Here is a 13426-nt window from a genome sequence, read left to right as displayed (position 1 = left end):
TAAATGAAATTTAAAGAATACTTCAAAAGCCTTTGATGATTTTATTAACAAATATGTTTTATTTAACATGCTATGGCATAAGATTAAACTCGAAATTAATAAAGTAAAATATATGCTTATATATATAAGATAAAAAAAATAGTATTTTTAAAGTACAAAAAAACCCTCAACAAGTTGTTATATTCTCTGTGCTTTCATTAATATTCTTTCAAACATGGTGCTTATTCACTGTATTTCAGCTGTAAAGCTTCTGCTTTCACCTCTGGCTCACTTAAGAATCTATTATTAATTCCTTTAAAACATGCAAAAAATATGACTTCCAAGAAGAACAGACACATAGCCATAGAGCTGCAGAATTCACTGCAAGAATACTGAATAAATAAAACATCAGTTAACATCAGCTGATTACATTTTAAGGCTAGATCCTTGGCTGGTAGAAATGGGCAGACACCGAATAGAGTGGAACCCAGATGCACCAGTTGACTGCCGGCTCCCAAGTTCCAAGTCATGGCAAGTCACTTTGCCTCTCCATAAAGCAGCGTACTGTATATCTCAGTAATATTTGATTATGTCTTACACATCTCTTGGAAAGTTACATTTTCAAGGGTAATATGTTGATTTTGAGTCCACCCCAATATATACATTTGAAAATAAGTTTCTCTGAACAGTTAAAGGAAACCTCGGGTCAAATTCTCGCATTACATGGAAAAAAAAAATCACAAAAGTGCATATACATATGTATGCATACATGCAGAAGGAAGCCACATTGCCACTTGCAGTGCAGCCAGCTGCAATTATATACCGTTTGCTGCTGTAGACACAGGCCTGTGTCGGGTCACAGAATACATGTATATGAATGCAAACTTTACCCCTTGGTTCAAGAGACTTCCCCTAGGTCTTCCTGTTAGGAAAAGGAGTAAGGCCAGGGACTGTCTGGAAGTGGAATTTTATTTCAGGCACCTGTATGTGGGCCTGGATCTGCCCCACTGAAGCCGCAGAATCGAAGCTTTATTGCAAAAAGAACAGACTATTTTACACCAAACTGCTAACTGAGTTAGGATATCAACTTTATGGACTTTTGTAGAGCAGATATTAAATGATTTTTTCCATTTCCTACCCAGTAAATCTGGTAGAAACAATATCATATTTCCCATTAGCTTCTGTAATTTTGAAGTGGCCAAGCTTAGAATGGCAACTGAGCACACTGAAAGGCATCAGCACTGGGAGTAAAAAGCTCACTTCCAGCTCCCAGAAATAGCTCTCAATGACATTTCTTCAGCAGATGAAGAGTTATATTTTTAACTGCAAGCATGGTCTCTGTGCAGGTTGGTTTGATCAGCGTCTCAGGAAGTAAAAATCCAAAATGGCCGGTGTCACGCAGCTCAAATGCAAATGCATAGGGGATGCCATTTTTGTAGGCCCAGTCCATAGAGCTACCAGAACTCACATCTGAAAGAGGGAATCCAGAGAAAATTTTTAAAAAAGTTAAATGTAGGTCATGTTGAAAGCACCAGAGGGTTCTTGTGGCATTTTGTCTCCAGGGCTCAGTGAATACACTTGCAACGCCAGCTTGTTTCTTGCCCTGATCCTGAACACCCTTCAGAGAAGGGCATGGGTAGCCAGCACCTGGTGAAAGGTGCTCAGCACAATATGGGTTAGACCCTTGATTTTCACAGGAAAAAAAATTGACAATGGACCTTTGTGTAAAGCAAAACTTTAATAAAAGAGGACATTTAGAATAAAGCCCCAAATTGTTCTTGTCCCCAGGCGAGTGCAGTATAAAGCTTTGCTTCCGCAAAGATCTCCCAGCTCGACTGGAGCTCTGCACACTCCTAAGGTTTCACTTGGGTTTTTTAGGCTATTCCTTTGCAGGGGAAAGGGACAAAATTTATAAAATAGTCTACATTCTCCTTTTCAAAGTGCTTTTGAAATGCTTTTCATTTCTGTCCTGTTTTCTCACCATTTCCTTACAGCATGAGAGCATTTGCATAGGTGGTGTCTAATATTAACAGACCTTCCCGAGGAAGTGTGCTTCTTATGCTTTCGTTACCTCCATATGTTGATTACCCAAGACACTTATGTTTATACAAAGATCCATCTCTCATGTGGCCTGCTGTCTTCTGTGCAATTCTGGCATGAATTCACACTGCTCTTCCTCTGACATAGCGACTCACTGCACTGTAATGAGCACAAGATGCTGACCGTGCTGTCAGATGGAGGCCCACAATAAAGTGAAGCTCTAGCTTAAACACAGCAACAGCAGAGGAGATGCAGGAGATAAGCTGTGAAAAATCTTGTTATTTACTTAAGCTTCGCACATTTTCAATGTCTTTATCATTACCGAGAGCATCCAGGCCTCATAGTTTCAGTAAAAAAAAAAGTGTCTCACTGAAACCTATTGAACTTCTTTTTCTCCTACCTGTCTATATGGAGAGCTTGCCTGACAAATGTTGTTACATATTTAAAAGGTATACTTTAAATATCTTTTGTTATAGGGAAAAATGCATTTGAAACCACTCTCTGAAAAATGAAAGATGTCCAAATAAAGATACTGTTGTAAAGATACATTTATCATCATCTAGACACAGAGACATTTGAAACCTAGCTTTTAAAGACATCACCCTAAATTTTAGAATGAGCTCTATGAATAGCTGTATCTATCATAATTGCACAGAAGGGGATGCAAAGTAATGGTGAAAAATGAAACCTACTTTGAATTATTTCCTCCCAAATACTTTATAACTTAGTAGTGCATTTACAGTATCTGATAAAGATATGCTTTTTAAGATCTTGTTTTATCTTTTTTTTTCCCCCAATTTATTTTTATATGTTCTGAACATGTTATTTGCTGGCTTTCTTCTCTCATATGCGTTGCATTTTAATCTCTTCTATTGCATCAGTTGAGTTAATCTTACCAAAATCAGCTGACTGAATCAGTTACAAAACTTCATCTTCCGCCTTCCTCACCATCCACAACTGGAACAAAGTTCACTTGAAACAGTGTTTGCTTTCTTTGTTATAATAAGGGTAATCTCCTCCTTACTATAGGTAGGTCAAAGTCACAAACCTGTGCCAGAGGAAAACTTACACAAAGTGCTAGAGGCAGGACCGTATCTGTATCGTATACCATAGGCTGACTGAAGAGCGTTAACAGCATTATAGGCTGCTGATTCCTATGTGGGGGAGAAAAACAAATACATAAATTAGACTTTGAATTAAAGACTGTAATGGGATTGGAACCTGGGCTATGGATCCTTGACTTCCAGCGCAATGCTCTGTTCTGTGAGTCTGTGGCAGCTAATTTAAAATTATTTTAAGGGATAAATGCATTATTTATTTTTATTGACAGCAATTCCCTAATTCCCTGAAAAACTTGGTTAGACATTTTCATGGCATAAAGAAGCTCACTGCACTGTGAATGCTCAGCCATTAAGTATTTGTAAATATAGGTATATATACCAATTCAGTGACACAACAAATTTAGGCAAATATGAGACCATGAGATGAAATAATCTCTTTTTTTATGCCGTTTAAAGCCACACATGCATTTTCTGCCAGTTCCTGTGGATACATTTCCCAGTCCACTAAACCTCATCTCTGCTGGGCTTGTGAAGCAGAAATGATCTCTTGGTGACACCCCACAGTGGTTCAGTAAGCAGAGTGGGAAAAAGGAAGGAGGAAAATTCCACTTCCGAATCTCTGATGGTTCTGGCTTAATCCTGGGTCTGACCTGTGCAGGCATTCCTGCTGTGGGTCTTTGTCCACTCGAGTAGAGAAGCCAGAGAAAACTGCTTGAAAATGTCATTCCAGAGGAAAAAAAAAAAGTTAATTTTCCTTTACTGGCCAGGAAGTAGGGCTTTGGAGAGTTTGTTTTACACTGAGAACTGCTCTTAGCAAATGGCAGAGAACTTTTTTACTCCATTATAAAAATCCATTAGGCACGACTAGATTGTTTGTTTGTTTTTTTCTCAGCACAGGGATGATAGTGCCGGAGACTCCGACATTTTCAGCTTGCCCTTTCTCCCTTCCTCTTGCCACCTCCACAAGAGAGTGACTGAAGTCAATGCTGCTGGGACCTTCTGCCCTGTCGGGATGTGGTCGCCAGCCGGTGTGAGGGGTAACTTCTGGCTCACCCTAACACCAAAGTTGAGGAGGTGGAAGGAGGTCCGAGGATGTGGGAAGTGCTGTCACTTGGGACTCTTCCTCCTCTTACAGATGCCTCAGCTTCTGACATGTCAGAGTCGTGACACACAAGACCCATGATGGGGTCAGAGCTGTTGGACACGGTGAGGGTGGTGCGGTTGCAGTGCGAGGCCATGGTGGCGGCAGGGGGGCCTCGCAGGGCTCTGGGGAGTGGGGAGCTCCAGCTGCAGCCTGAGGCTGTCGTCTGTGCCTGCATTGAAGCCCCGACTACCAGGCTCAGTTTCTCACCAGAAATTCGGCAAGCAGCTGCACTTACCATCCCCGGGCCATGGTGTGGAGCTGGAACGGCCTGACAACAGGCCTGACACCAAGGGAGCGGGAAGCAGGTCCCAGCTGAGGGAGCTGAGGCGAGTGGAGAGCAATGCCATGGTAAACACCTCATGGAAAGGAGAAATAGCCACAAAGGAGAGGACTCCCTGTGCATTGTACAGCAATGAGACAACAGAAGCAAGCCCTGTTGAAATCTTTCTGAAGAAATAGTTTGGCAATGCCTATTTAAAACCAGCACAACAGCACTGGGTTCCGTGCAGAGGCAGCAACTTTCTGGAGGCAAGACCGGGAGTGACCCAAGTCCATGTCCACCATGTAGGCAGGCACCCTGGGCTCTGTGAACTCGATGCTCTTTGCCTCGAGGGGTGCTACTTGCTTCCACTGTTGGTGTTATGTGCCCAAAGAAGGGGACAATTCTCAACTGCATCATGCTGTGCAGGTTAGATCCTGAATAAATTCGAGCAACCAGTTTTGAACACCCTCAAGGAGAAAATTTCACATAAAATTACCAGATTTTTACAAAGACCTACACAAACTCAGTCATGCTGTATAAGTTCACTGCAAACACTAAGGCAAACAACTGTACAGGAAGAAAAGGGATGAAAATTAGGTGAAATTTAAAACTCTCGAGGTGGATGAATATTTCTGCTGGTTTTTTCAATCTAAAAGTACACTTCCATTTTAAGTATCTTAAAAGAACAAATTTTAGGAGAGTGTTAATAAGAGAGTTGTGCCTAAACTAGAACAGAACATGCATGTTGTGATCAGTACACAGCTCTCGGGTTTCAAAGCAACTCTGAATAATTGAACACTTTAATCAAAATGGTGACTGACAGCTCAGTGGAAGGATACGACCCAGACAGAAACATCCTTTCTTCTGTTCAGGATTAATTGTGGCCCCCTGTTAGCACCAAATGTTATTTATCTGCTATGCATGTGGAGTCCTACAGTTGAACTGTACACAGTCCATGTAGACCAACAGAACTTGTTCCATCAGCAGCAGGAAACAGAGATCTGCAACTCGCCAGCACACTCTAATTTCCAAGAGAACTGGAGAATCTGAAACCTCAGCCTAAGTCACCATTTTAGACACTTGAAATATTAAAGACTATTCATTTAGGATCCATCAGGTGGTGGAGTCTTTGGCCGTAGGCAAATATTAAAACACATAAAAAAATAAGCAACAGTTTTCCATTCATTTTCACTACAATCCCCATAACGAGCTTTCTAAATAACAGGAAATTACTTCAGTTTCTTATTCCAATCTCCCTGTTCTTTTTGACTCACTGCAATGAAAAGAAATATAGAGTCCAAATACTGGCAAAATATTTAGAATTAGGATTTGGCTTCCATTTGTCCAGGGCTGTTGTCTATAACAGTGTCTGGTTTTGTCCCTTTAGGTCTGTGCTCTGCTCCCTCTGATGAGAAGCCTGATCCAATGTCTCTCAAACCTGGGGAACACCTACTACACATCAAAAACTGGGTTCCTTTGGTCTAAAAGCTGTGGATGGAAAGATAGAGTATATGTACCCAGGGGCAGTTACTCCCAGTCTCGGAATGGAAATAGCCCTTGAGCAACAAGAACAACATGTACTGAAGATCTACTGGTACGTGTGAAAACTCTCAGAGATTCTTTTTCATTACAATGAATTTGGTTGACAGCCAGCTGAGTATGAGCTGGCAGCATGCCCAGGTGGCCAAGAAGGCCAACAGCGTCCTGGCTTGTATCAGAAATAGTGTGGCCAGCAGGACGAGGGAAGCGATTGTCTCCCTGTATTCGGTGCTGGTGAGGCTGCGCCTTGAATCCTGTGTTCAGTTTTGGGCCCCTCACTACAAGAAGGACGTTGAGGTGCTGGAGCGTGTCCAAAGAAGGGCAATGAAGCTGGTGAAGGTTCTAGAACACAAGTCTTATGAGGATCGGCTGAGGGAACTGGGATTGTTTAGCCTGGAGAAGAGGAGGCTGAGGGGAGACCTTATCGCTCTCTACAACTACCTGAAAGGAGGTTGCAGCAAGGTGGCTGTCAGTCTCTTCTCCCAAGTAACAAGTGATATGGCAAGAGGAAACAGCCTCAAGTTGCACCAGGGGAGGTTTAGACTGGATATTAGGCTGCTCAGGGAAGTGGTTGAGTCACGATCCTTGGAGGTATTTAAAAGATGTGTAGATGTGGTGCTTAGGGACATGCCTTAGTGGTAGACTTGGCACTGCTAGGTTAACAGTTGGACTTGATGATCTTAAAGGTCTTTCCCAACCTGAATGACTCTATGAGACTATGATTCTAATTTCCTGACACAGTGTCTGCTATTGCCTTATGTTACTCTGGATATTTTCATCAGATACCCAATAATCATCTACTTGCAGAGGAGATGCTGATTCTTCCTCATAGCAGGTCTTTACCTTCTGCTGTGGTGTATGTTCTTAAAAAACAATTATTGCACCTGCTGGTCTTCAAAGGAATGAGATACTGTGGTTTAAGTTCCTAGTCTATGTTTTTTGGTAAGTAACTGTCACCAATTCACTTGGGGAGTTACTTTCTCTTTGCCACTCCCCAGAAGAGGGTGGAGAAAGTAGAGTAAAAAGAAGGCTCATGGATTCATTCACAGTCAGTGCAAGGTTGGGTGGCAAGTCCCCACAAGTCTCATATTTTTAGCTCCTCTGGTTGCTTAGTTAACTTCTAATTTGCTCCTTTCCCAAGAATGACATCAGGCAGGGGAATTTTTAGTAGCTGCTGAAATTATGTGTCTTAACAGAAATAAACCCACATAGAGAGAGTTCAGTTTGTGGAGTGCTGGCTGCTCAGCCTCCCAAGAGGGCAGCTGAGTGAAACTTCAGCCAAGGTCCAGGGACTAACAACATAATATATTCTGCACAGGATAAATCTAAGGTGCAGTTAAGTTCCTTTTGGAGTAAACTAGCTTGAAATAGTTAGTTAAAGGCCACTGCAACTTTCAAAGTGAAAATAGGAGATATATGGACAATGTAATTTTACTGGGGACTGAGGGCAAAAGAAAGAGGCTTGCTACTAGTAGGTTGGTGTAATGTATGTCTGTGAGCAGGACAAAACAGAAAGTGAGGCTTGAGCCACATTTCCCTAAGAGAATAAGCTATAGAGAGGATTAATGTACAGGAGGCTGGCTAAAAACAGACCTCAAACTGTGAGCAGAGGGACTAGATCTCCTGCATTTGAATGAGCATGGAATACATAAAATGTACATATTTGTAAATCAACAGGCTTGCATCAAAAATCTACTCTTACTAATTTCTTCTTCTAATAGACAAAAACTCTACAGCATCTGATGTTAATTAGCTGCTTGTCTTTAAGGGGCAAAACCACTATGTCTGAGCAGGATGATACATAAAGCAATAGAAGCTTCACTTTTGGTGACATTGATGAGATTTCTCCTCTAATTGATAATTATAAACTATTTTGATTTTATTCTGTTCATAAAATGGAAGATGTTCTGCTTTGTGCTTCTAGTGTTTAAGTTCTGAGCATGAAGGGACAGAATTTCAGCTAGATATCCAAGGACTTAACTACATAATTCCCATTACAGTTAATTAAATAAAATGCTAATAACTGTAATTAAAACCCAGGGATTTAGCCTATCAAGTAATTTAAAGGGACTGATGGATGGAAGGCACTATACCATTTTAATTAAATTACTGCTGACTCACTTTGAGTGAAGGTTATATAACCAGAAATGAGATTGCAAGTGGATCCAGAATAAATACCGCTCAATATTAAATATGTGCAAAGTATTGAAGAAACAAGCCTCCTCTCAAAACAAAATATACCAAAAATTATTATATAGGGAAGCATATTCTCCCAAGTTTTAATGTACTTACCACGCAGCTGAAGTTTGGAATAGTTGCATATTTGTAAGAGTAAGGGTACAGCAGCATCTGTGCATATGCATGGAAGGACAAATAGGCTTTTATTTGTTTCCGATGTTTGCGGAGAAAATGAGCAACAGCCTTTACTTCAGGCTCTGACTCAGGAAAGGGACCACAGTAGGTGTCATCGCATGGGTGAAATGAAGCACCTTCATCTAGAGATTGAAAGAGAAAGTTGATGGTAAATGATCATGGAGCATTTCTAAGGGTCAACTTCTGGCTCAGCCTACGTAGGCCTGTGCGCAAAAGCGTGAAAAGCCATTAAAAAATTTCTTTCTTGTGACTAAAAGGCATGAGCCAGTGGGACCTCAGTACAGCAATCTGCTCGATCATCTAGTAGACACACCGAGAGTTGCCAATTGGCCAACTACATACAGTTCTCCCCAGAGGACATATTTTTAACCCAAAGGAGAGCTTGACTTCATTGTGTTTTCTTCCCTGGCTTTCCATATGAGTGGCACATTTTATGATAGCATTCCAGTATTAAAACTGTTGAAGGGTCTCAGTTGATCTATTAAAAATCAGAGTACTATACCTCTTTCTCTAGTCACTGCCAAGACAAATCTAGCCTTTAAGGGCATTTTAACCTACTAGCTACTACAGTGATGGTTACAATGGTAGGTAGATTACCTCAGCAGGCATTATCTCAGATATTGGTTTAAAACATGAGAATTGTCCCTGACTACTGCCTATTTTTACTCTTGCAAACCTTATGGGAAAAAAATTACATGGGTTGATGGCTCAGTTAGCTAAAATAGAAATAATCTCAGTTTGCACAGGGCTTATTTTTCCTTCAAGTTTGGGTCAGGGGTTCAGTTGTGAGGTTACCTTTCACCACGTCAACCTGCTTAGGTGGCAGTAAGCTGCAGTAGTCTGCATGTAATATCCCATGAAGTACTGAAAGATGAAACTCAGAAAAGGAGATGGGGCAGTGGCTCCTTTATCATTTAGCAATTCTGGATCTAAGCCACTGTCTCATTTACAGCTTAGGGCCTGGGCCTAAAAGAGCAATATTTATGCAAATCCACTCCGCTCTTTTATCCACTGTGATTTCAAAATGCTGCATGTTTTACACTGACCCACAGAGTAATAATAGTTTGTTTGCAATATTCTCTGGTGTCATCAGGGACTTACTTACAAAAGCAGTGTTTTATTAGCTTTCGTTTGTGTAGTAAGTACTGCCATCCTCAAATAACAAGAAAAGAACGGCGTGTGAGAGGGCATAATAATACGAACTAAATCAGAATTACGCAATCAACCTAATGCCACTAAAATTAAAGAGTAAAAGAATTTCATGCTGCAGCTTCATTTGTAATATGAAAATTGAGGCTACCATTTAGTGGCCACAGGTGGGGATTTCAAAAGGTATTAGCGCTTAGATTGCAGTGGATATGGATGGGTTATATAGAGGGCAGATGGTCTCCTCCCTGCAGAACAGATGGCCACCAAGTCATCCAAATCCCAAGAGCACTCTGCCTCGATGTCTTGTCAGTTAACATAGCTAAAGGAGAACTATTTAGCAGAGCTTCCGGAGCCTTTGCTTTTTTTAATGGATACTTCATCTCCTGTAACAGTGTTGTATACTGAATAATGAAAATGGACATCATATTGCTGTTAATAAACAGCAGAATCCTACAAGCTAACAGTAAAATGACCCAATGGTAAACTATGACTCAGTTTAGTGACTTTTAGTGAAGAAAAGACTCTCTAAACTGCCCAGCCTACGGTAGTGAGCCACTTGCAATCCCAGCTGTAGTTAACGCTTGTCCTTAAGTGAAGCTAGCTGGTAGTAAAAAGAGAGAGTTTCATGGTGGCCTTGGATAATGTAAGGATATCCTCAGTTTTCACACTGGATGTTCCTTTTTCCTTCCACAAGAAGGAAAAAAAGATACAGTAAGTATCCACTCCTCTGAAATTTCTGAGTTACAGTCATGAGAAGAAAATGGAAATGCATAAAATGTCACCATGCTGCCTTATTTTTGTACCTGATAGCATACCAGGGGAGGACAAGTATCCTCCAACATCCATCATGAGATCAAATGTACAAAGGAAATGTGTGCAGAGACTGATAAAACTAATGCTTTGGTACAGAAGCAAGACAGGGAGGATGGATGAGCTGGAGCATGATTCTCAAACTTCCTTGCAGCCACTTCTTTTGTCAGTATGGGGTACTGTTCTCAATGAGCAATGGGGTGCATTGGGAATTGGGATGCACTGGAAATTTTAATTCCCACTGCTCCTGTCCTGTGGGCTTCGGAGCCAACCTCTTCAACTACATTTGCCCTATGACATAATTTAGTTCTAAGTACCTCATTATTGGCTTTAAAGTTGCTATTTATTTAATGAACATTAAACTATTATGCTAGATATTGCACATAAATATATATAGCAAGGGGCATTTCTACCAAGAGATCTTGCAGTCAGTATTCACCTGGGTCTATGCAATTTCTGTGCACTGTGATAGGCACAGGGTGCTGCAAAGCAAAATCTGCCACAATCAGTGATATAGCCCTTTTCTCGGTCTCTAGAGAATACAGGAGCAACATCATAAAGCTTACATCAAAGTCCTACACTAGAAGGGAAGAGGAAAGCAGAAGGGATGCTGTGTTATCTTTACCAACTAGCTCACTGCAGCAAACATACCTGCATGGAAGCCCCACAGTGAAGTTCAAGCCTTGCCTGCAAACTGTAAGTGCGACTGAACTGAATGAAAAGGTTTTTATAAGCATATGCAGTATTAAATGTTAAACACACCATGATCATACAAGCCTCAAAGTGTGATATGGTCCAGATTCTTCTCTGCCTCATTTAGTGCCAGATTAATGAGAACGTGGGGTGCCAGATGAGGATCTTCTGAGCACTGGTCAGCCCAGTTCATGAAAGAGCTCTTTATTCTCTGGCAAAATAGAGAACCAGATGGAGTTTGGGGTCCGGTGTGGGAAGCAGAGCATGTGCTTGATGGGGTGATGAGCAATCTTCAATTAATTTTTATTTGTGAAACTTGGGGTGGGGACCTGTCTTTAATGTTTAGTGCAGGGGAGAAATGCAACAAGTAGTGGATTACAACACACAATGCGTGTGTGTATTGTTACAGTTTCACTCAGCCTAGAAAAAATGTTTTTTACTGAAAACTAAGGAAACATTTTCAGGACTGAGTAAAAAAGTGTGATTTAATACAGTGGCTGGGGAGCAAGAAGAGGGAGGAGCAGAGCATTTTGAACACAAGAAATATTCATTAGGACTAGAAAGAAAATGCACTGTGTTAGTATTAATATTGTGCTGATAGGTAACCATAATATGGCTCTGAAGACTTTGTAAGAGAACTGTTCATTCCAGCTATGCCAGTGGCTATTTTCTGAATAGCAAATTTATGTCCCCAGAACACCTGCAGTTGTGAATTACACACTTAGGTAAAAGATGGTAACAGTGATGCAGGATTTTGGTTCATTTTTACATTATTTTCGCAGCATAAAATTGCCTTAAAGATCGTGATAGCAGCCCTGGGACTACCTTCTGTAGTGGAGGGATTCTCAGCTAACACAAGCTTCTGTGTCAGTCCTCTCCTTACTGTGAGCAGAGTAGAAAAAACCTGGAAGCATATTTCACAAGTCCATACTGTATTGAATATATGCTTCTGTTTACTCTCACCTCATTTGTAATTGCCCTAGGCAGATTATTTATACTCACTTTTATCCTTACAGTTTTCAAAAATCTACTTAAAGAATCCAGTTGCTGCAAGCCAGACTGTACAATGCTTACTCTTACTGCAAGCAACCAGAGTATTGTGGAAACATCTAGAGACTTCCAGTAGAAGAGGGACGGGCTGAAGGGGGGGCTGTTGCGTTAGCACTATGCAAACACAATTTCTGTCTGACAAGTTCATAATGTAGATAAGGAAGGTGGATGAATGCTGGAGGAGAAAACAGCTGCACAAAGAGGTGAAGGAAGTTGCTCAAGATGGGAGAGCAGGTCAGCAGAAGAGTCAGGTATATATTGCAGTATTTCACAACAAAGTGCTGTTACTTTCTGGTGCACCAGAACTTGTATGGCTGCTTACTCCGGTGTGAGTTGCACTGTCTTGCTGCAAGACTTAATAAAATACCATTTCTTCCTCAGTGGACCCATTCCAAATATTCTGCTAGTATTTCACTACTGCTGTATTCTCTATACGAAATTGAGGTCAATTTTTATGAAAGTATTTACAGAAGTGCTGGGAGTTTAAAACTGGACCTCCATGCATTTAGAAGCACCTTCTTTCTTTAATAAATCAGTAATAATAATGGCCTTAAAATATTCTCAGACATTTCTCTGTGAGGCCAAAAAAGCAAGTCTGACATTTCCAAAGCTAAAGCCATTTCAGAGAAATGACAAATTGAATAAAATGAAGTTTGAAATGTTTGCTAAAGCTGTAGTCAGGTAAATTCTGAAATGTGATGGGCCAGGCTCAATATTGTGCTTCAAATTATTTACATGATTGCAGAAATACAGAATAGCTGTATATATGTTTTTTTACTTTTGCCACACTCACCATGAAAACTTTTTACTTGTAATGAGATGTGTTTTTCCAAAGTTCAGGACTTTTAGTTTTTAGAAGCTAGAAAGAAGATTTGAGCCCTGGCTTGTGGCTTTATGGAAAACTAGCTTCAACTTTGGAAGAGAGAACGCTTCACAGTGGCTGTGACCTGACATACTTACTCTGTTGGATAATTAAATACAGGGTAATGTGACCTGGTGGACCAAAGTATCTCCAGACTTACCACACCATTTCACTTTCCAGTTGCGATTAGCATCAACACCATGACACCGAAACCTTGTGTTCTTTGATCTTGTTTTTCTCCAAAATCGATCCTAACATAAGTTATAAAATAGTTACATAGCAATATTACTATATTTTGGCAAAAATCTATTTGTACACATAACAAACCAACCCCGGTAAACATATTCAGTATTATATTTTAACTAGAGTAATTTACTTCCATTTTGCCTGCCATAAAGTGATGGACCGGATTATACAGAAAGTCACCTTTAAATAATGTACCAGCCATTCAATCTTTCCTGTCT

The 13426-nt window shown here is 40.6% G+C and overlaps 1 protein-coding gene across 1 annotated transcript in view; it reads right to left on the bottom strand.

Annotated features, from left to right (window-relative positions):
• Positions 1 to 1261: 1261 nt before the first annotated feature.
• CPA6 (carboxypeptidase A6) overlaps positions 1262 to 13426 on the bottom strand; it is a gene marked incomplete at its 3' end in the record, with an annotated part of 84504 nt that continues 72339 nt past the window's right edge. Inside the window, exons 8-11 of the mRNA XM_082014652.1 lie at positions 13123 to 13213; positions 8318 to 8520; positions 3089 to 3173; positions 1262 to 1449 (exon numbers count right to left, since the gene is read on the bottom strand). Of these exons, the coding sequence (XP_081870778.1) occupies positions 1262 to 1449; positions 3089 to 3173; positions 8318 to 8520; positions 13123 to 13213 (567 nt within the window). The remainder of the gene's footprint in view (positions 1450 to 3088; positions 3174 to 8317; positions 8521 to 13122; positions 13214 to 13426) is intronic.

This window comes from Phaethon aethereus (assembly GCF_964289735.1).
Source record: "Phaethon aethereus genome assembly, chromosome: 2".
Taxonomy (NCBI): domain Eukaryota; kingdom Metazoa; phylum Chordata; class Aves; order Phaethontiformes; family Phaethontidae; genus Phaethon; species Phaethon aethereus.
This window is presented reverse-complemented; position numbering and strand designations above follow the sequence as displayed.